We start from the raw sequence: 23,111 nt of genomic DNA, 5'->3' as shown, positions 1-23,111 counted from the left end.
TGTCCTGATAGGTGGATTCTAAACCCTAAATCTCTCTTCCATCCATCTCTAGTTTTCCATTTCCACAGCCCTAGTATGTTCTCCAGTGTTCTTGCCTGGAGAATCCCAGGGACGGCGGAGCCTTGTGGCCTGCCATCTATGGGGTCGCACAGAGTCGGACACAACTGAAGCAACTTAGCAGCAGCAGTATGTTCTCAGGCCTTTATTATTCTATTTATTTACCTTTACTTGGAGGATATTTGCTTTACAATATTGTGTTGGTTTCTGCTGTACAACAAGGCAAATCAGTCATAACTATATACATATATATATATGTATATATATCCTGTCTGTCTTGAGCCTCCCTCCGACCCCCTCAATCCCATCTCTCTAGGTCATCACAGAACACCAGGCTAGGCTCCCTGTGTTATAGAGCAGCTTCCCAGTAGCTATCTATTTACACATAGTAGTGTATATATGCCAATGCTACTTTCTCAATTAGTCCCACACAATAACGTCTCTTTGTCTCCATTTTCTCCCCACTGTACTTCTTACACAGTGCTGCTGGATTAAAGCCTTCAAAACACAATGCAGACAATGGCATATGTCCCCCTGTCTGCCCCAGCTCTAAAACTTTGATAATCTTCCTCTGACGATAGATTAAATTCTTAATTCCATAATCTGGATTTCAAGGCCCTCAAGAATCTGGTTCCATTATTCCTTTCCAGTCTTGAGAGAATCCTCCTTTCTGTGTGGGAGTTGTCAGCTGACAATGACTTGCAAGAGCCAATCTTACACCTCTCTTCCCAACTCTGTGTTCAGTGATGTCACTTTGTAGCCTGAAGCTGTCCACGGTGGGAACATTTATACCACACAAATTGGTCAATGCCACAAGTCAGAACTTTTTTCTTTTTTGAAGAGCTGGTTATTAAATATTTACCAGCATACCACCAGGTACAGGGTAACAAGGACCAGACCTGAGAGTGTTTGAAATGCTATAGGATACAAAGATGTTGACACTGAAAGCCCAAATCAGAGATAGGAGGGCCCTGAAGAAACGAGTAAGAAGCAGAGCACTGAAAAACTTTTAAGTAAGTAGACCTGGGCAAAGACTGGGTTCCCATAGAAGCAGATATTGAGAAAGGGATTTGGGTTCAAGTAGTTTATTTGGGAGATGATCCCAGGAAGCACTGGTAGGGGATGGAGGGAAGTAAGACAGTGAAGGGAAGGCAGTTAATAGAGGGTGAATCGACAGGCAGGTGACTACTGTGGGCGATCAGGGCTTAGTCCCACTGGGGACCTATGGAAGAGCATGTAAAACATGCCTCATGGTTGCCCACACAGGACTGAGGAATATGAGGACTTTATTCTCAGCCAGAAAGCTATAGGCCTGTGCACTAAGAAGTGACAGGGGACTTCCCTGGTGGTCCAGTGGTTAAGACTCTGTGCTTCACTTGAAGGAGGCCCAGGTTCAATCCTTGGCTTAGAAACTAAGATACCTGCATGCTGAACAATAAATACAGAATTAAAAAAAAAAAGTGGCAGGTATGCTTCCCCAACAACAAAAGTCATCACCCCCTCACCATGATCTCTGTCCTAGGAAACTCTTACAGATGATTTTTTAAAGCTTATTTCTATGCCAGTATTATCCTAACAAGTTGCTGTTTTATGCATTTTATGTAATAAATTTCATCTGAAGTAATGCTTAATCCCAAACAATGATACAATGGATGAAAATTTCAAGTAGAAGAAAACTTTTGGGGGAAGGAAGGATTTTGTACCTGAAATCACCATAATAATAATCACTCATTATTATGGTGTGATTAATAATAGGTATCAATAAATGTAATCACAATAATAATCATTTATGGGAAAAAAGACAATAGAAAAATAGTGTATTCCAATTATAGACTTATTCTCTATTTCCTTCATTTTGAATAAAATATTATGTCGGGAAATTTAAAAAAGAATTGGCAGGTATGTAGGGGAAGACCAAATACCAAGGGGATACAAACAGGACGTGGATGCTCATGGTTTTGTGTTTTTCATAGCAGGCCTGGTGGTGGCAGGGCTTCATTTACATGGTCAAGGATAGAGTGGATCCACTCCCCTAATTCTTGTTACCCCACACACCCTATTTGTTCCGTTGGGTCTATCTTTTGTAGCCCCCCTCCAGTTTTGACAATTCCCTAATTCATTCCAGTTCATCAAGGATCAGTGCTACTTCCTCCAGGAACCCCACCTAATCCCCAACCACCAGTAATGGAAGCTGGATGAGGGACCCTCCAAGCTGGAGGTCCCAAAGGGCCTGAAGCAAGGGCACAAGGGATAAGCCCTACCTTCTTGGTGCGGATGCACGAGGTCAGGGGACAGAGACAGAAGTTGTGCTCTGGAGTCATTCCAAATGGTGAACTCCCTGTGGGAAAGGACTCATCGTTCCTGGTTATCACTGCATCCCTCAGAGCCCGCCCAACACAGAGCCTCAGCCTACTGGTGGTGGTGGTAAAGGAGAGGGAATGAATGAAGGGCTGGGTGAACAAAGGAACTAGGTCAGAAGCCAAAGCCGGCAGTTGAAGTGGAATTAGAGGAGTCATGGGGGTGGTCCATAAGAGCGCCTGTACGAATTCTGAGGACTGATGGCAAACCCTGTATGCTGTCTTTCCACCTGTGACCCAAATGTTCATTGAGACAGCTTGTCTTTTGGGAGTCAGTGAAATGACCTTTACACTCATTGCACTTGTGGTACAGCACCTCTCTTCCAGTCTCTCTGGGGGTTAAGTGGAGGGTAAGCTTTTCTTAGTCCTTTCTGGGAGACTGAACTCCTACCTGCATAGAAGGATGAGGGTTTGTGAGTCACTTTGGCATCTCAGCAGTGCTGCCCACGTTCTCTGCCATGTGGCATGGCAGACTGCATGGTTTCTCCCTGAGCTTTGTTCAGATGAATTGTTTGTGTGGGTAGCATCCTTGACTGAAGAGGTGGGCTTTACATCAGCATGCAGTTGAGTGCAGTTTGCCCACTTCTCTTCGTGTCTCCCTGCAAGCATCCAGTTTCCTTCCCTGTATTAGGTAGATCAGATCTGTTCACTAAAAGCTCTCCAACAAGAGGCCAGTTTTGTCACTTCAACAACGCTTTTAAAGCGATCTTTTCAAACAGAGCTGCCATCTCGTCTCCCACGTGGTGCGTTCACTATCTGCTTTCTCACCACCACCACCACCCCCCGACTCCCCGCCCCGCCTCTGCAAACAGTCTGCCTGGAATAGTCTTTCCAGAACAGAAGATGTGGCAGAGGTTTGGAGATTTCAGTCTTTCCCTCTATATCCCACCTCATTCTCTGTGAGTAGAAGGGAATCGTGTCAATAAATTTCCCTGCTACTAATTATAACATCATATCACAACCCTCCCTACCCCTGAAGTGGTCATAGTTGGTTTTAAAATGGCACTATTTTTTTTTTTGCATTCCACAAACATCAAGCAAGTGTTTACCTTACCCTCTTACTCTGCCTCCCATCCTCCCCAGCTCAGAATTCTCCCTTATCTGTGATGAGGTTGCACTTTACCTGGATGTCTCCAATAAGGTGTCCCCTATAGGCATCTGTTATGGGTATTTATTTACAGATCTATGACTTTTACCAAATACTAAACTCTGCAAAGATGAGATCATCCTCCTTCCCTGAAATTCCAGTCTCGCCCAGTATCTGCCACAGAACAGATTTTGAAAACATCCGATCTACGACTACGGATGAACGAATGAGTGAGGGTGAACCTCTGGATTGGCCCCTTAGTTGCCCAGATAGGCTGCAAGGGGAGGAACATTTGGTACCCCACCTCCTCACTTATGCAGATGATGGGTTTCTGTAGGAGTTAATAGGCAGCTCCTTACTTATTGAAGACCTACTATGTGCAAGGCACAATGGGAGCTCCAGGCTTGAGATCTTTTTACTCCATCTCCAGCCCCTCTCCAGCTTTTGTGCCACACACACACACACACACAAAATACCTTCCAGGGCACGTCTTTCTGTTTGTTTTTGTGGATAGGCTGAGGCTTAGAGGGAGGAAAGTGCTATTACTGAAAATACTCAGGGATGTCATGTCTACATCTGGAGTTTTGCATTGCCAATTCGCATTTTCTGAATGAGTTATTTCTATGTACCTTCGCAGCAGCCAGCCCTGCAGTCTCTTGCATATATTATACGCTCAATGAGTACTTGTCAATTGATTTGGTACAAGTATGTGACAGCATAAATATATGATGAAAAATGAGGAGTCTAAGCACCAAAAGTGTTAGGATTCCGACCCCCAACACCACCAAAAAAAAAAAAAAAAATACACAATGGTGGAGCATGGCTTAAAGTTCAAATACTCCTGGACCCTGCCCTGCACTATCTCTAGCCTGGGGAACTTGATAAGGTAGTTGAAGGGCAATATTACCTTTGCTCTCTCACTGTGATCGAAACCACTCTTAGCTTTCAGGTGGACCCCACTGGCTACCTTGGTGCGGCATTTTCAACAGCACAGAATCACCCTTTACACGATCAAAAGATGCTGTTTCATCTAAGGACCCTGTTGAACAATGCAGCTCTTAGAAATGGTCACAATTTCGTGGTTCGAAATTTTCGGTAAGTGATGGCCAGAGACTAGAGTCTGACTTAGGAGCCGTGGTGATAAATGAAGTTCTATTCTGCAGAGGAGTGCCACCTCCTAAAGCTGCTTTCTGCTATAGTGTTTCTGTTATAGTGGCAAGTTCTATCCTTATTGTAGACAGCTGTCTCTAATTCCAGCTGAGCTTTCATTCCTCAATCCCCTGTAATCAGATTTCACAGGGTGCTAGGGGTGGGGTTGGGATGGGGGGACTGTGGCAGGTATAACAGACTAAATGTTCTTGACATCTTCCATTTGTGTACATTCTAAAGGAGCAAGTGGCTGAAGGAAATGAGAGAAACTAATTTCCATGGGGCCTTCTGCTTGTATTTAGGTCAGCCTGAAAACAATATATCATTCTAGAGCATGGGGATTGATTCATTCTTTAAAAAAACAGACCCCAAAAGAATGACTAGATAAATACTTGCAAACTGCTGGAAAGAAGCCTTGTATGTGATGATGATAATGATATTTTTAAAAGAAAAATCTAAATTTAAAATCAATTTCTGAATTTTTTGTTAGCATGTGAAACGAGGCTGTCTCCAATGAATTCATTAAAAAGCTACATCCTGGGACTTCCCTGGAGGTCCAGTGGCTAAGACTCCAAGCTTGCAATGCAGGGGGTCCAGGTTCAATCCCTGGTCAGGGAACTAAGATCCTGCATACCTCAACTAAGACATGGTGCAGCCAAATAAATAAGAAGAAAAAAAAAGCTACATCATGCTCAGAATTAGTCAATTGTCTATGCACACAGTCGAAGGCAGTGTGGAGCCTGTCCCCCAGGAAACGAGACAGGGGTGATGGGTTAATCAGGGAAGCAATGCTCTCAAATTTGGACATTGTTCCCAGAAGACTTCTGGAGTAGTTGCCTGTTAACAATCAGAATTTTCCCAGTGCCTCTTGACAACCTAAACCAATCTCAAAACGACCTCAATGACTTCCTAAAGTTAGAAGCTTCTAGTCTGAAGTTTTCTCCCACTGTTAAGTGGCCCTGGGCCTCCCCTCTCTGGGCCACCTGACAGCTCTGGACTCTCTGGACTCTACCTTTAGCACCACTCAGAAGCCAGAACGACGTAGTAAATGATACTGTAAATTACACCCATAGAATTAGATGCAGCTGGGACCTCAGAGCTACAGAATAACGCCTTCTCTTATTTTATAGATAAGGCAAATGAGGTCCAGAGAGATAATGAGGTTTACTAGTTAGTGGCAGAGCTAGACAACAGAAGCCAGAGGAAAGCTCAGGTTTAGAGTCTAAAGAACTGGGTTCAAGGCCTGTCACCACCACTTATTGGCTATATGACCCTGAGCAAGCTACTAAACTTTTCTTTGACATTGCTTCACTTACAAAATGAGAGAAAGTGTAATACATGTTCTGCCTACATCACAGTGTGGTTCAATTATTAATTTAATAAATAGCTATTGAGTGCCTACTTTGTGCCATGCCCTAAGCAAGGTGTTGGAGATACAGCGGTAAATAAGATAAAAAGTTATTTCATTCCAGACACATGAATTCACAGTCTAGCAGTAATCTGTAAGATAATTTGTGTGGAAATTGTAAAGTGACAGGCAAGTGTTCATTATTTTATCATTCCATCCCACTGAGTTACATCTATTAAGAGTGTGATGAAATTTTATTCCATACTTTTTTAACAAAGGCTCATCACTGAGCTAGAAATAATCAGCTGAATGAATAACCAAAGCTTGGAGCTTAAATTTATACTTTTCTTTGAAAATCACAGTGATGATTTTTTACCATTGAAAGTGAAAGTGTTAGTCACTCAGTTGTGTTTGACTCTTTGTGACCTCATGGACTGTAGCCCGCCAAGCTCCTCTGTCCATGGAATTCTCCAGGCATGGGTTGCCATGCCCTTCTCCAGGAGATCTTCCTGATCCAGGGATAGAACCCATGTCTGTTACGTCTCTTGCATTGGCAGTTGTGTTCTTTACCATCTGAGCCCTTTTAACATTATTACAAGTTAAATTTTTGCTACTAAAACCTCTTTCATGTATTTAGGTAGGAAATTCCAGTGGTCCAGTAGTTAAGACTCCACACTTCCACTGCAGGGGGCACAGGTTTGATCCCTGGTTGGGGAACTAAGATCCCACATGCCGTACAGTGCAGCCAAAACCAAAAATAAGAAACAAATATTTAGGCACTTTGGGGTATTTATTAACATTCTATTTTCTATATCCAGTAGCCAGACTATGACTCTGAAAATCCTGGCTAGCTGTCTCTCACAGTGAGTCAGGGCTGAGGCAAAAGTAAGACTAAATCACCTCAAATCCATACTGGCTATTTGAAAATACAAAAGCCTCGGATCACCCATGTTATTAGAAACTATAGAGAATGAGTCTGTTGAAAAATGACTTAACGTGGAAATGCTGTGATTTTCATGTGGCATGAGTATTTTTCTTTCCTACTCTTTTAATGAGCCACACTACCCGTTAGATGAATTCAGACTTGCTGATCTCCAGTAACACCTACTGGGGCTTCCCACGTGGCACTAAAGGAGAAGAACCCGCTTGCCAATGCAGAAGACATAAGAGACACAGGTTCGATCCCTGGGTCGGGAAGATCCCCTGGAGGCAGGCATGGCAACCCATTCCAGTGTTCTTGCCTGGAGAATTCCATGGACAGAGGAACCTGATGGTCTACAATCCATAGGGTCTCAAAGAGTTGAACACAACTGAAACGACTTAGCAAGCACTCAATAATACCTACAGTCTTTGATGACCCATTAACAACAGAGAAAATCTTCTTGTCATCTCCACCTATATGGTATTTTTACTTTGATTTTCAGCCTTCTTCAGAGATTCGGGTTCTTTTTCAACCCCACCAGCCACCCCCCACCCATCTCTCTTGGAACGGTGGAGGGTCCCTGTTATGAAATATACCACATGCGTTTAGCACTAGGGAGCAGTAAGAAATACGTGGTTAGGGTTTGGCAATGCCACAAGTGGGGGCTTCACAGTTTTGAAGTGAGCAGCCATATGGCCATGGACGTGATAAAATAACCACTTGAGTGAGGCTAAAGCCATCTACACAGGCTCCCAGATCAATCATTTTTAGTCAATTTTCTTTCTTTTTTTTTTTTTTACACAAAATCAATAGGATCAGACACCAAGACTGCCAAAAACACCCAAATCCATCGGCTTTTCATCTCACAAACAAGGCTCGAGAGCCTGGCTGTGTTTGGATAATAGACAGTATTCTATGATTTGTTGCCTATTATGGGAAACACAGCTTTTAAAGAAACCACTAAAAAAAAAATTCTTTCTTTATCAGAGAAGACCCATTTGTAAGTGCAGTTCAATTTCATCTCACAAATAGAAATTTCTTCAGAGAATATTGAGCTAAGCCACCCAATTCTGTGGAGGTTATGGATTGGAGCCGGAGGTGACTGGTTTTCAGGTATTTCATTCCAGACCTCTCTAAGGGCTTACAGAACTCATTAAGTTCCCTTCATCCCACACACATGCCCATCTACACACACGTGGACACACATACACAGACATAGCCATTACAGGCCATCCGTGCTCTCATGTCATGGACAGAAGACAGTCCTCTATGATTATTCACATTTTCCTTCATAACTGAAAATAAATGCCTTTAAAAAAACATATTTCTTGACTTCAGAAAACTCTGCAAGGCAAGAGACCAAGAAAGGAAGGGTCGCGATGTTTCCCTTGGCCAAGAGTAGAATTGGGGTTTTATTTCTAGTTTGTTATTTTTAGTAATTTAGCGATTTACCCAAGATAAAAGAAAGAGAGGTGGCCACAGATTTTCAACAGTTTCTGGTTTCCAGCCCTTTAATAGTAAGTCTACATGAAGCTAATCCTTATCCCAGTCTTCAATTTTCAGATGAGGGCTAAGTTTTGCAGTTTTAGAATACTGACAATCTAAGTTAGCTTTGACATCCTTTAGTCACCCAGTTATCAGTAGTAATTTATACTGCATACGACCATGTGGCAACGGTGAGAAAGGCTGCAAGTATATTTTTATTAATAAATTATCATTATGTCTAAAAATATAGAAATTTGGAAACAATTTGTGCTTTGATTTCCCAGATCAATAGGATCATATTCAAGGGTTTTGTGAAAAAAGAGTCACTCTCCCTGGCACGCATTGCAATATGCAATGCATATTTTTTTCTGAGATGGAAACAACAGGATGAAATGAAAGTTTGGCCACTGAGAATTCAGCTGGCTCCAGTGTGGCCTGTGGGAAATCTTGTATATATGAACTTCATGACTATTGTGGAAGACAAAGACATGAAGGATCACTGATTTGTAGTTCACTTTCTTACTTTTTCAAATGAGGATTTAAGGCCAAAAATGGAAAATGATCGGAGAAGGCAATGGCACCCCACTCCAGTACTCTTGCCTGGAAAATCCCATGGACGGAGGATCCTGGGAGGCTGCAGTCCATGGGGAAAATCCCATGGACGGAGGATCCTGGGAGGCTGCAGTCCATGGGGTCGCTAAGATTGGGACACGACTGAGCGACTTCACTTTCACTTCTCACTTTCATGCATTGGAGAAGGAAATGGCAACCCACTCCAGTGTTCTTGCCTGGAGAATCCCAGGGACGGGGGAGCCTGGTGGGCTGCCGTCTATGGGGTCACACAGAGTCGGACATGGCTGAAGCGACTTAGCAGCAGCAGCAGCAGCTCTTTTCATTCCATTGCTTGATGACTTTGATCCTTCCACACTGATCAAATTGGCCAAACTACCCTTATTCAATATTTCGCCCCCTTTTAAAGATAAGCAAAAGACCTCAGTAAAGAAGGAAAAAAACACCAAGAAAGTATGCCTTTTGTATCAGTCTGTAATGTTAAAGAAACCAAAAAATCTCTGCCATATCATCCATTGGCCCTCTCTTATGCCTCCAGAAGCTAAAGTCTTTATCTCAAATTCTCCATAGGGATCAAAATATCATTTAACACTGAGTTTTTTCCTACTCTGGCAAAGTCTGTTTCTGACTGACCACATTTTACTCAAATTAAGCACTTTCTCTTCCAACAAAATACAATTATACAAGGGAACACATCCAGGTCTTCCCCCAGACTCCAAACAGTTTACTAGAGCTGGAAAATGCACTCTAGCAATGAAAGGCTTCATTCTGCCAATAGAGAATTCTCTTCCATTTTTTAGCTAGGAAGATATTTGGGTAAAGCTAACACAAGGGTCTACTATTACCTTGGCCTAACTTCTTAGCATTCAGTGATCTAGGGTTGAAAAACATCTGTAATTATTTTTTGAAGGGATAAAATTAATGTGATGAATGAGTCTTGCCTTTTTTCAAAAGCTCTGGCTTTAACCCGATTGCCATGACAGTTTTGATGGAAAAATCTATACATGCTTCTCATTGTTTTCTCCAATACTATATCCTCCCTGTTATGTGTTGGCTGAAAATGATAATGTGGTTTAGGGCTGGTTTACCAAGGAGACACACTTAAGTACAAAGAGACCAGGCATTTTATGGGAACACTGAAATAGTCATTCTGGCCTTGGTTTGGGTGCTCATGAACCAGACTGGGCTGCTTCCAACTGAAGCACAGGGTCTCTATGAGAACTTAAAAGCCATTTAGGTCAGCAGTTTTATCTGGCTAACTAACTAGAATGTGGGTTTGTCACCAGAAAGCAAGAAATGCTTAACACAAACAAGGAAAAAAAAGGAGGGTGCCTGTAATGGAGGTATTTTGACATGGTACAACTGTGGAGGTTTTCAATTTTCCTCTAATTTTTGAGTAGCTCAGGAAAGAGGTGTGGCAACTCCATTTTGGAGCCAAGGGGAGGTCTATGAGGAGACAGTAAACAGGATAGGAATTTAAACTGGAACCATTGTGTTTGCTTTCCTTCCAGTGATAAACTGTCCTGGTTAGCTCTTGATATCTATGAAAAACAGGTCTTTTCCCCAAGCCAACATTTCCTGCCCCACCTCCTGGATAGAACTGAGAAAAGGTGGTGGCTGCTCTAATGGTCTTTCAATGGTGTAAACATTATGAACCCCTTAAACAGGTGAGATATAACTTTAAAAAAATTTTCCAGTTAATCACTCAAACCCTCTCAGGCTGGTATGACAGATGGACAGGATCTACTGCTCCAATCTTTTTGTCCCCAAGAACCTTGGGAACTTATTCTGTCCAAAAGGGGTTCATGGAAAGAGGTAACCAAAATATTGGTATGCTAAGTCGCTTCAGTCATGTCCGACTCTGTGCGACCCCATAGATGGCAGCCCACCAGGCCCCGCCATCCCTGGGATTCTCCAGGCAAGAACACTGGAGTGGGTTGCCATTTCCTTCTCCAATGCATGAAAGTGAAAAGTGAAAGTGAAGTCGCTCAGTCGTGTCTGACTCCTAGCGACCCCATGGACTGCAGCCCACCAGGCTCCTCCGTCCATGGGATTTTCCAGGCAAGAGTACTGGAGTGGGGTACCATTGCTTTCTCCGAAATATTGGTATAGTTCACTATTAATGTATTTCGGATTTGACCCTCATGGTACTATGGACAAAAACTCATCCACCAGGTACTCTTACCAGTTTTCTAGTTTTTGCACTTGTCTCAGGCTACTATCTGTAGGATTTGAGGTTATAATGCTTTTTTTTATTTCATGTGTATATGTCCAACTATTCTTCCCAACAGTGCAAATACTGTAGAACCTTAGGGAATTTCAGCTTTAGCAACATACCAGGCCGCAATCAATTCTCCTCCATGACTCTTAGGCCTTGTGTTCAGCCTGGACCACAGCCCACACTTGCTCTTGCCTCAACATTAATTCTTTTGAGGGTGGGGCAATTTGGTATCTTTTTTGGTCATCAGACTTCAGTCAGGGCCTTAAAAATCCATCATGGCGAATCTCTCTAAATTCATGCCCAGAAATCTGCTGAATTCCTTATACAAATTGATTTACTTCTACCTCATTCAATCATTCATTTACTTAAGAAATATTTATTGAATGCCTACTATATTCCAGGCATTGCAAGCAGCACTGGGATATATTAATGAACAAAACAGGCAGGACCTCTGACATCGTGGGTCATGCAATTTAATGGGAAGATTAAAAGTAAGAAGTGAACAGGGACTTCCCTGGTGGCCTAGTGGTTGAGAATCCACCTTCCAATGCAAGCAACTTGGGTTCAATCCCTGGTTGGGGAACTAAGATTCCATATGTTACAGGGCAACTAAGCCCAGGCACCACAGCTATGGAGCCCGAGTGCCACAACTAGAGAGAAGTCTGCATGCCATAACAGATCCCATGTGCTGTGACTAAAACTCGATGCAGGCAAAAATAAATAAATCAATTTTTTAAAGACCTTAAGAAAAAAAAAAGTAAGCAGTGGACAGACACAAATAGATTGGGTTGGCCAGAAAGTTCCTTCTGGTTTCCAACCTGAACAAACTTTCTGGCCAACCTGCTGTATTAAAAATTGTGATAGGTGTTTTGAGGAAAATGAAGCCAAAGCAGAGATTACTTGGTACAGGGAAGGAATCTCATAGGAGGTGGTATTTAAGCCCCCAGCCTAAGGATGAGAAAGAGAGCTTGACAGCTGTGGGGCGAGTGTTGTGGACAGAGGGAGGAGTATGTGAAAGGAAGCCTGTGATGGGAATGCATCTGGAGTACAAACAGTTGTTCCTTTGTATGGTCCCCACACGAAGGAATTTTAATTACCACAGTTTTCTCAAGTACACAGTTCAAATTTCAGTTGCCATGGGACATTAATTGGGTTTAGTTGCCTAAAGTAAAAATTTCATTGCTGGCTCAGTTCAGTTCAGTTCAGTCGCTCAGTCGTGTCCAACTCTTTGCGACCCCATGAACCGCAGCACTCCAGGCCTCCCTGTCCATCACCAGCTCCCAGAGTTTACCCAAACTCATGTCCACTGAGTCAGTGATGCCATCTAACCATCTCATCCTCTGTCGTCCCCTTCTCCTCCTGCCTTCAATCTGTTCCAACATCAGGGTCTTTTCAAATGAGTCAGCTCTTCACATTAGGTGGCCAAAATATTGGAGTTTCAGCTTCAACATCAGTCCTTCCAATGAACACCTAGGACTGATGTCCTTTAGGATGGACTGGTTGTATCTCCTTGCAGTCCAAGGGACTCTCAAGAGTCTTCTCCAACACCACAGTTCAAAAGCATCAATTCTTCTGCGCTCAGCTTTCTTTATAGTCCAACTCTCACATCCATCCATTGCTGGCTCTTCAGTTCACAAATCACTGTGTACATAACAGATGCACTTCATGATCGGTGGCCAATCACATCACTTCTTTCAAAGTCTGTTGCTGATTGCTCACTGTGCAGCTGTTACCCAGTTCACCTACACACATTAAAGAGTATAGTTGTTCTGCCTTCTCTTCTTCCAGTGATAAGCCTGTGTGACACTTTAATAAAAAATGGATAATTAAAAGACAGAGTTGTCTGAAAGAGGTGAAAATGCAGCAGAGAAAGAAAAATAATAACATTGACAAGTTAAATGTGAATGCAAATGTATTTATAGAAGAAATAGCTGACTGTGGGGTTGTTGACCCTGCTACTATTTGAGAGGTTCTAGCTATGTAGCTAGAGAAACTTAGTGAAAACAAACTTATCGACATAAACGAGTATAGTGGTGTGACCAAAAGTATGAAGATATTCCAGAGGAAGTGATACCAGTAAAACATTTCACACTAAAGGAATTCTCAGGACTTCCCTGGTGCTCAGGTGGTTAAGACTCTGTGCTCCCAGTGCAGGGGGCCCAGGTTCAATCTTGGTCAGGGAACTAGATCCCACGTGCTGCAACTAGAAGATTCCACATGCCATAACTAAGACCCAGAGCAGCCAAATACTAAATATTTAAAGAATTAAAGGAATTCTCAGAGAGATTTCACAATATTAAGAGTTCAAAGAATAAAATGTTGGAAGTGGATTCAAACTTAGAAGTATAACAATTCACCAAAGCGTAACAAACGTGATAAGACAGCATACACTGTTCAAACTACCTGATAATTTTTACAAAGAAATAAAACACTGTAATTCTTGATGTTTCTAATGTTTTAAATGACAATGTACTAAATATATATCAGTTTTACTCTTTTATTCATTTCCTTAAGCCTTTATAACTGACTATAAGAGAGTTTGTAATGTTTTGCCAAAAAAACTTAAGTCACAGAACAATTGTGATTTCTCCCTTTGATTATTAAGGTTATTTTACATGGCTTCAGATTTAATAGTTATTTACAGTCCCTCACTGCTGTGCAAAGCCAGAACTGTTTTTTTTTTTAATAGCTTATCTGCTAAGATTTATTGGTTTATTGGAGGTGTGATTCCACAGTAACAGGAAGGAGGGCAACATATCAGCTGCTGCCCTGTGGAGACTAGAGACACAACAGGTATTCTTCTGATCTCTTGTGGTCTAAGGAAAAGAATTTGAAATAAGGCTTCTGTCACTATATAAATTTGAAAATGAATGGTCTGGACAAGAAGGGAATATTCTGGCAGGATGTTGGTGTCTTCTATTTTTAAACTCAAATCTGTCAATGGAGAAATAAAAAGAGCCTCTCACAACACAATCCCAAAAGCAGAATATCAGCCCTAACTCTAACCCTACCTCCAACTTAGAAATTTCTTAAAGTTTGTAAGGACAAACTTGAGAAAGCTTCAGAGACCTTTTACCTCTTCCAATCTGTTTTCTGTTTGGGCAATAAAGAGCTGGAAGTTGACGCTCTTTTGCAGCAGCTAAAGGTGTTGCTGCCCCTCCTCTTTCACCATTATTTTGCTATTTCCTTTCATGGGAAGGGGGGAGAAAAATCAGTGCTCTTCAAAAGTTCTATTTCCTTTTCATTTCCAATTATTTTTCTCTGAGATTCAACCACACCACCACAATTCTAAAATCTATGATATGCATTCAATGAAGCATATAGTCCTGTGAGTACTTAGAGCAGAGTAGATGCAACAAGGGCTTCCCAAGTGGCTCAGACAGTATAGAATCCGCCTGCAATGTGGGAGACCTGGATTCAGTCCCTGAATTGGGAAGATCCCCTGGAGGAGGGCGTGGCAACCCACTCCAGTATTCTTGCCTGGAGAATCCCCCTGGACAGAGGAGCCTGGTGGGCTACACTCTATGGTGTTGCAAAGAGTTGGACATGACTGAGCGACTAAGCACACAAATATAACAAAACCCTATAGGGGCTGAAAGTAAGGGAGGATACTGAATCCCTTAAGTGTTGGAGTTTGGCAACTCAGCTTTCGTGGGCTCCAATATAGCCAGGAGTCAGAGCTTGAACTCTAGGGAATTAGAAAAGGCCTGAAAATTAGCCCGTGGTTTGTTTTTCCTGGTTTTGATGGATGCAAATTCAACAACTATAGTGATATTTCCCAAATTTCTTGAATCTAGGGAGTGGGGTTTTCCAGGAAGGTTTTTTCCCTTCCCCTTTTAATATAATATCAAGTGACATCTTAACCCATGGAATATTAATGTGTTATTGTAAGACACAGAGTCAAGAAAGTTTGTCTTCTGTGATTTTATATTGTTTGGACCTTATTCCAGAAGAAATAATACTCTCAGAGCTGCCTTAAATGTTGTTGACTTAAAAAAAATGCACAACATGAGAGTTGCGAGTTAAGTTTTATTGCGGTGTGGATGCAAAATGAGGTGCGGACTGCAGCCTGGGAGAGAGCACCTCAGGTAGCTCTAAGAGACTGCTCCAAAGAGACAGTGGGGAAGGTCAGTATGTATGAGATTTTGGTGAAGGGGAAGTACATGCAATCAAGCACATATTTTTCCAGAAGGTTTCTACTAGTCTCGGGAAGCTTTTGCTAGTCATGAAGAACAGTCATCACTGTGAAGGATTTTAGTGCTTTTCTAAATATGGGGAGATACAGGAATTGGGCTCATAAAATTAGCTCCTGAATTTATCTAACTATCTAAAGATCTGTCCTGCCAGCTTTTCCCCTGAGCACAGAGTGCCTCATTCCTGCTCTCCACCCTGAACTCCTTTCATGGAGTGTTGAACGTCAGCAGCTACAGTAGCTCATGATTTAATCCTTGTAGAGGTAGATGGTAAGTGCCCATGGCAAGTACCTATTTGTAGTTGACAGTGTGAATTGGGAAAGATTAAGCTGCCATGCCTCCATCCCGAGCCAGACATGTTAAACCTGTTTACAGATCCTAGAAGGATCCAACTGACAGAGAAAAATGCATGAATACCAGACAAAGGATTTACTTCTCAACAACATCACTACTTGTATATTCCAAGCACTCAACAGTACTAGATAGTATCACTAGTTAATATTATCAGAGTCAAACATAAAACCGACATACACACATAAAATTAAATTTCCTGCCTAAATGCCACATCTCTAAAGTTATCAAATTGTTTTCTGTTACTACCCAGATCTTGGACACAATTTTGTAAGCTTTTTACTAGGGTTTCAGTAAAAGGAAGAAAATGAATATCTATTCTAGAAACTTCTTTAGCTAGCAATATTTTTTGTATACTTACAAATTTATGTTTTACAATATCTAAATCTTATTCTACACTTTAAAATTTTTATTTCTTTTTTATGTTTTGTTATGTGCATAATCTATTAGGATAGTAATACATATAAGTAAGTAAACATATATTGTAGATCTATCTTCAAAATTTTTTAATGTTTTGCATCTGTAATAAAAAAATTGAGACAATTGCTTTAAAGAAATTTCCATCTGAAGAGTATTTGAATCACACATTTTAAAAAGTTGAAGACAATGGTAGGTCTTAGGAATGTTGAGCAAAATTTTAATGCACATATAGGCTGAAAACTTTAATCTTTATTAGAGTTGAATATATCATTAGATCTTGTATTAAATCTATCAATTAATCATTAGCCAGCTAACCCGCAAACCCTCCATCTTTATGGAAGCCCCTTTCCTTACTAATTAGAATCTCTGAAGGGCTTTATCTCATAAAAGGTCTACTGAAAAAAATCTGTTCACCTTCTGAACATTAAACAAGCTCTGCTAGAAAGTTGGATACTTAGTAAAATATACATTTGTCTGAGTTATTTGACATCATGCAGTGAAAACAACAAATTGAGAGAATTTGTTATTTTCTTACTTATTATCTTGTTATCAATGCAAAAAGACATAAATTCCACCAGATAATTTACTCTTCATCTCAAGTAGCACAAGCTTTTTTTTTGTTAGGCTGGAGTTCAAGCATGATTATTTTCTGACAGTCATTTTACTCCAAGTAAAATGAATGCTTAATATATGTGGTAAATCACAATTTGACTTTGGTTATACACAATTTCTAATGGTATACAATACTAATTATTATTAAATAGAGAGAACACTGAGAATAAATGCTGTCCATTTTATATACTGATTATCCCAAATAACAGTTACTGTCATCATAATGTAACAGAATGTTAAAATGGGACTTGGTCTCAGTTTCTGCCCAGGCCCAATAGGTTCTGGCTCTTTCCTCAATCCGAAGTGAGATGCTTAGACCACTAAAACAGGGGTTGCAAAGGAGGTACACAAGAATTAGTTTTGCAATCCACTGGTGATTGCCTCCAGCTTTTACAATGGATTGTAGAAACCAGGAGGTGAGTTGTAGATTTGAAGAGGATTTTACCCATGTACCATTGTATAAACACTAAGATCGTGGCATCTGGTCCCATCACTACATGGCAAATAGAAAGGGAAAAAGTGGATGCTGTGACAGATTTTATTTTCTTAGGCTCCAAAATCATTGTGGACAGCGACTGCAGCTATGAAATTAAAAGATGCTTGCTGCTAGAAAGGAAAGCTATGACAAACCTAGATAGCATATTAAAAAACACAGACATCACTTTGCCAACAAGGGTCCATACAGTCAAAGCTATGGTTTTTCCAGTAGTCATGTATGGATGTGAGAGTTGGACCATAAAAAAGGCTGAGCACCGAAGAATTGATGCCTTCAAACTGTGGTGCTGGAGAAGACTCTTGAGAGTTCCTTGTATAGCTAGGAGATCAAACCAGTTAATCCTAAAGGAAATCAGTCCTGGGTGTTCACTGGAAGGACTGATGTTGAAGCTGAAGCTACAATACTTTGGCTGCCTGATGAGAACAGCCAACTCACTGGAAAAGACCCAGATGCTGGGAAAGATAGAAGGCAGAAGGAGAAGAGGGCAGCAGAGAATGAGATGGTTAGATAACATCACCAACTCAATGCACATGAATCTGAGCAAATTCTGGGAGATGGTGAAGAACAAAGGAGCCTGGAGTGCTGCAGTCCATGGAGTTGTAAAGAGTCAGACACGACTTAGCAACTGAACAGCAACAACAACCATTGTATACGATGTGCCTCACATGGATGAGAATTATTCCCTCACTTCAAGACTAGGGCAAGTGGCTATGATGGCACTAATATCTTCAATAGGAGAGCTTGGAGACATAGTACAGTGATGTCAGGCCTATAAGTGGAAAATATAGAGAGGGACTGGCTGGCTTGCTATTTTGATGGCAGAACAAGAGTCTATGCTGGGACGGACTCAACTCTAGTCAGAGCAAAGAACATGCAGGGTTTCCCAAGAACCAATATGGATGAAGAAAGAGACCTATCATGGTGCTGTGTCACATTATGACCAAAAGACTTCCTGAAGCACCCAGGTTGGGGAGATCTCAGCAAAAAGAGTTTGGATATGTTTCCGCCATCAAGAACTGCTATGAGAAATTCCCAGTGACGAGAGACTTCTTCCATGGACCCTCAAAAGTACCCCAGAAAAGAATCAGCCTCAAACACCTATACCAATGCTAGATTCTTAGAACAGAACCAGACTTTGCCTGGCCCTTAACTCCCCACCTTCCTTTGACTTTACTTGGAGGAACTAAAGGTAAGGAAACAGAGAAAACAGTTCATGGTTCTCCTTCCCCTGTGGAGGAGGCCAGCTTAAATTAGGCATGAGCTGGAAGGAAAAGGGTATTAACCTGCAGTACATTTCTTAAAGTCAAAAAAATTATCATTATTATTATACATTCTTTAACCAAGACTCTTTGAGGGAGTAAAGTTAGCAGAGAACTTTTTCTTTCCCTGAAAGTTACTAGAAAAGCCACAGGGTCCACTGTAGCTGACCGGGGACAACAAAGAACAATTCTTCAAGGATAGATTTGAAAGGCAGTAGAGGAAAATGAATGAAATTGTTTTCTCTTGTATGTACATACATATTCTATTTGTACCATCTAATGATTTCAATTACGGGGCTTCCCTGGTGACTCAGTGGTAAAGAATCCACCTGCCATTGCAGGAGACTTGGGTTCCATCCCTGGGTCGGGATGGTCCCCTGGAGAAGGAAATTGGAACCCACTCCAGTATTCTTGCCTGGGAAATCCCATGGACAGAGGAGCCTGGCGGGCTACAGTCCACGGGGTTGCAAAGAGTCAGACTCAACTTAGCGACTAAACAACAATGATTTCAATAGTACTAGCTAAAATTTATCAAATACTTATTATATGCCAGACACTATCTGATTTCCATATATCGAATAATTTCATCCTCACAACAACTCTATAAGCTTCTTATACTCATTTTCTAGGTGAGAAATTTAAGTGCAGAGAGTTTGGGTAACTTGACTAACTATGAAGTAACAAAGCCACTTATGATTATTTTCAGCGCAGAATTCAACCTCTTTCCTCAAGTTTTTCTTTTCTCTCAACATTCAAAAAATTGGATATCTCAAATGTAAACCACAGCCATATCAATTTGAAAGCATTAGCACTTTGCAGAGACACGAGTTTACACGTGACTTGCTATATTTTGTTTCAAAAATTAAACAATGAATTACCATAGGACATGGGTTTTGTTTTCTTAAATATATATTTTTCTTTTTCTTTTTCATAGATGTGGGCAACCACTACAGGATAAAGTACAGCTGAAGGGCCGTGACCTCCTCACTCTAAAGAACTTTACAGGAGAAGAAATTAAGTATATGCTATGGCTATCAGCAGATCTGAAATTCAGGATAAAACAGAAAGGAGAGGTATGTGGTATTTCCATATTACCTTCCACTGTTACCAATCAGTCTTTTTTTTTTTTTTTTTTCTTTCTATTGGCTGCATGGCATGGCATGAGGGATCTTAGTTTCCTGACCAGGGATCAAACCCATACCCCCTGCAATGGAAGCATGGATTCTTAACTACTGGACAACCAGGGAAGTTCCAATCAGCCTTTTGAAAGACAGCCTTTACAAAGAAAGGGGAAAAAGAAAATACATTAAAATTCCTAAACAGTAGCTAAGTAATGAAATCACACAGGCAAGGTAATTGATTATCACTGAGTGCACAGGCATACAAAAAGCATAAAAATCAGTTATTCAATGGCAAGTCATTGCATTTCTTTCATGTGAAATGTTGAAAGTCATTATTAACTGAATCAGAACCTAAGGAATCATTTCTCTGGAATGATTTTATTTTTATCCTTACCTTCTTTTCTGTTTTGTAACAGATTTAAAATAAGGATGATATATTTTTTTTCCTAGCAACAAATTTCAGTGGTGGATGAAGATCAGATATTTCATCATTAGGATAATTTCAAAAAATTCAGGATGATGTGACGGTGTTAAAAATTTAGATTAGCAAAGAACCAATTAAAAGGTAACCAAGTAGGAGAAGAAATGGGATATGGTGCTTAGCTGGAAGCATTATTCTGCATTTTGAGCAATTTATGTTTGAAACACAATGTAGCAGCTTCATTTAGACTGCTTAACTGTGAAAGTGTTTTCATATTCCAAGCTTGTTCAAAAGCATTTGAAATAGCTGGTTTCAGGTTGAGAAAGTTGTACACAACCTTGATTCTCTTATCTAGCTCACAAACTCTCCAAGTTCCTATGAATGAACCAAAAACAGGTGTGACTCCAAATGCTATCGGTTCCTATCGAAGACCTTGAAATAAGGAGAAAAGCCCCTCACCTCGAGACCCCAGGCTTTTGTTTTACACACTTTGTGGTGAGGAAGGTTAGCTGGCAGGAATCTATTTGTTCTAGAACTCATCCTATCAGGAATTCCATCTATAGCAGAGGAAGGAGAAAGAGCCCCACCCCACACCCAAACTCAGATTGTTTCCACGTGACTTCTAGAAACAAAGCCTTTGCACTCTCCCAAGGATGCACGATGAAAGTGTATTTGAAACTCTGGGGTGTCATCTTTAGGAGTCTGAGTGCCCCATGTTGTGACAGAGAAGTATGTTCCTAGCTGAGAAGACACTTCCCAAACAAGCATCTTTGAAGTCATTGAACATTGGTAGAAGTTTCTTTTACTGAGTCTAAGCTTGCTCTGCTTGCCTCATGATAGGCCAATGAATGTGAGAGACAAGGGTTGAGGAAAGGAATACAACTTTATTCGGAAAGCTGGCTGACCAAGAAGACTGCAGACTAATATCTCAAAATAGCCATCTTATCAGGGTCTGGATGCCAGGCTCTTCTATAGAACAGAGATGGGGGAGGTGAGGAAGTAAAGTAAAAAGGACATTAATCTTGCAAATATGTCCTGGAATGGCCAGATTTAGGGATAGGATATGTTAATTTCTTCCTTCCTGTAGCCATCCACAGGTGGACAGGGTCCTGAACAAAGGCATTTTGGTTTAACATTCAGGAAGATGAGCAGGTTTCACCAAGGCAGCCCATTATATATGGACAGTATCTTTTTACTGAACAAAAGCAACTGGAAGCAAATGTTAAAGTAAAAGAAACAGATCCAACATGGAGTCAGTTCTTCCCTCTAACATTTCCACAGATTTAAGTAAAAAGATGGTTCAAGTATGAAATATCAATACATTTTGGAACAAGTGTTCAGGTTGAACCCAGAACAACTAATATTACTTTCTCATTACATGTCAATAAGCTGTGGGGTTCCTCTTTCCTTCCCCTATTTGTATACAACAGGAAATAAACTCTTTAAATTCACTTTGTAAATAACATATGAATGCTTATTTGGGAGCAGTGTTAATTATTCTACAGTTTCTGATAATGTAAAGACTAAATTTTAAAATATAATCCTTACTAGTAGGTATAAAATGTATATTTCATTTTAATTAGTTTAATTGTATTATTATCCTTGACTTTCAGTATTTGCCTTTACTGCAAGGGAAGTCCTTAGGCATGATTTTTGAAAAAAGAAGTACTCGAACAAGATTGTCCACAGAAACAGGTGAGTTCACAGACAAACTTGGGCTTGTGTTGAAGAGGGGGCCAACGGGTGAGGACCTGGGAGGAGGAGCCCAGTGGTGGGATTTATCTGTCTCTTTGGCAACAACAAAGGGAAAACAATGTCACCAAGAGTAGCAATGGGAGCCTCTGAATGTTCTTTCTGATTCTCACAGCAGCTGCAAGCAGGAAGATGAGCCTCATCTGTAGGAATCCCATGAGGACTTGAGTAGACATCTCAAATAATTCATGTTCAGTACAGAATATTAGTGGTCATAAATTCTCAGGCTTTCAATTCAACGTGAGCAAGAAATGTGCATTTTTCTAATGTGTAAAGAGCTTTTCCTTGTTTATATCAATTCTGCTGGATGATGGAAACAATCTCTGCAATCCAAATCCTGTCATTTCATCGTTTACTTTGTCAGTTTAGGGTCTCTTCACACTTTCCCCACAGTCATGGTTAAGTCCTAGAGAGAATCTCAATGTCAAGGCATCTAAGGCTATAGGGATCTGGTCTTTGATCATCAGGACATCATCATCAAATGTCTGTGTTGGAATCTGCTGGGACTTCTGTATCCCTACTGGACCTTGACTGGCTCCCATTCACTGTGGAGGAGTTTGTTTTACTCTGATCACAAGATCTGAGATAGCTCTTGGTTTGGCTCGCTTGTTGACACAAGTTTGTGTGCCTGACTTCCAGTGAGACCAAACAACCTGAAATGTTGGAGTTTGGAGCAGAGAAAGGTTTACTGCAAAGCCATGCAAGGAGACAAGGTGGCTCAAGCCTTGAAACGACTTGAGCTTCCTGAAGATTTTCGATAAATCATTTTTAAAAGCCAGGTGAGGGGGTGCGGGTGGGGGTTGCAGGTATTTGATCAGTTTGTGCACAATGATTGGCTGATGGGGAGTTAGAAGGGTAGTGTCACAGGGGTTAACATTATCAGTCCTTAGAGTCCAGGAGGCCTGGGGCTAGGTGATCAGAGTCATCAAGTAGTTAACATCTTCCATTTGGTGGGATTTTTCATATTAGAGAAACAACTCTGAGAATTTATTACACCAAATACTATTATCTAGATGTCTTAGAGATGAGCTGAAACAGAGGATATGGGGGAAGGTCTGTCCCTGAGAAGATCCTATAGGGTCCTGCTTGGTTATACTCTCAAGCTCTTGTCAGCTCTCCATGCCACAGTGGGCACAGAGATGTTGCAAGACTCTCTCTATTGTTCCTTCCTCTTTCTGGGTGCCAGGGAGTTCTAGAATATTTGCCCCTTCCTTGAACTCTGTCTTAAAAGAGACAGATGTTCTCATCTCTGGTGTCCCCCAAACTCATCTGAAATTTCCACTATGCTTC

The 23,111-nt window shown here is 41.0% G+C and overlaps 1 protein-coding gene across 1 annotated transcript in view; it reads left to right on the top strand.

The window, feature by feature from the left end:
• Nucleotides 1-4,462: 4,462 nt before the first annotated feature.
• Nucleotides 4,463-23,111, top strand: part of OTC (ornithine transcarbamylase) — a 76,549-nt gene continuing 57,900 nt past the window's right edge. Inside the window, 3 exon segments of the mRNA NM_177487.2 lie at nt 4,463-4,596; nt 19,462-19,600; nt 21,683-21,764. Of these exon segments, the coding sequence (NP_803453.1) occupies nt 4,520-4,596; nt 19,462-19,600; nt 21,683-21,764 (298 nt within the window). The 5' untranslated portion in view covers nt 4,463-4,519.

Source organism: Bos taurus, chromosome X (assembly GCF_002263795.3).
Source record: "Bos taurus isolate L1 Dominette 01449 registration number 42190680 breed Hereford chromosome X, ARS-UCD2.0, whole genome shotgun sequence".
Lineage (NCBI taxonomy): Eukaryota > Metazoa > Chordata > Mammalia > Artiodactyla > Bovidae > Bos > Bos taurus.
This window is presented reverse-complemented; position numbering and strand designations above follow the sequence as displayed.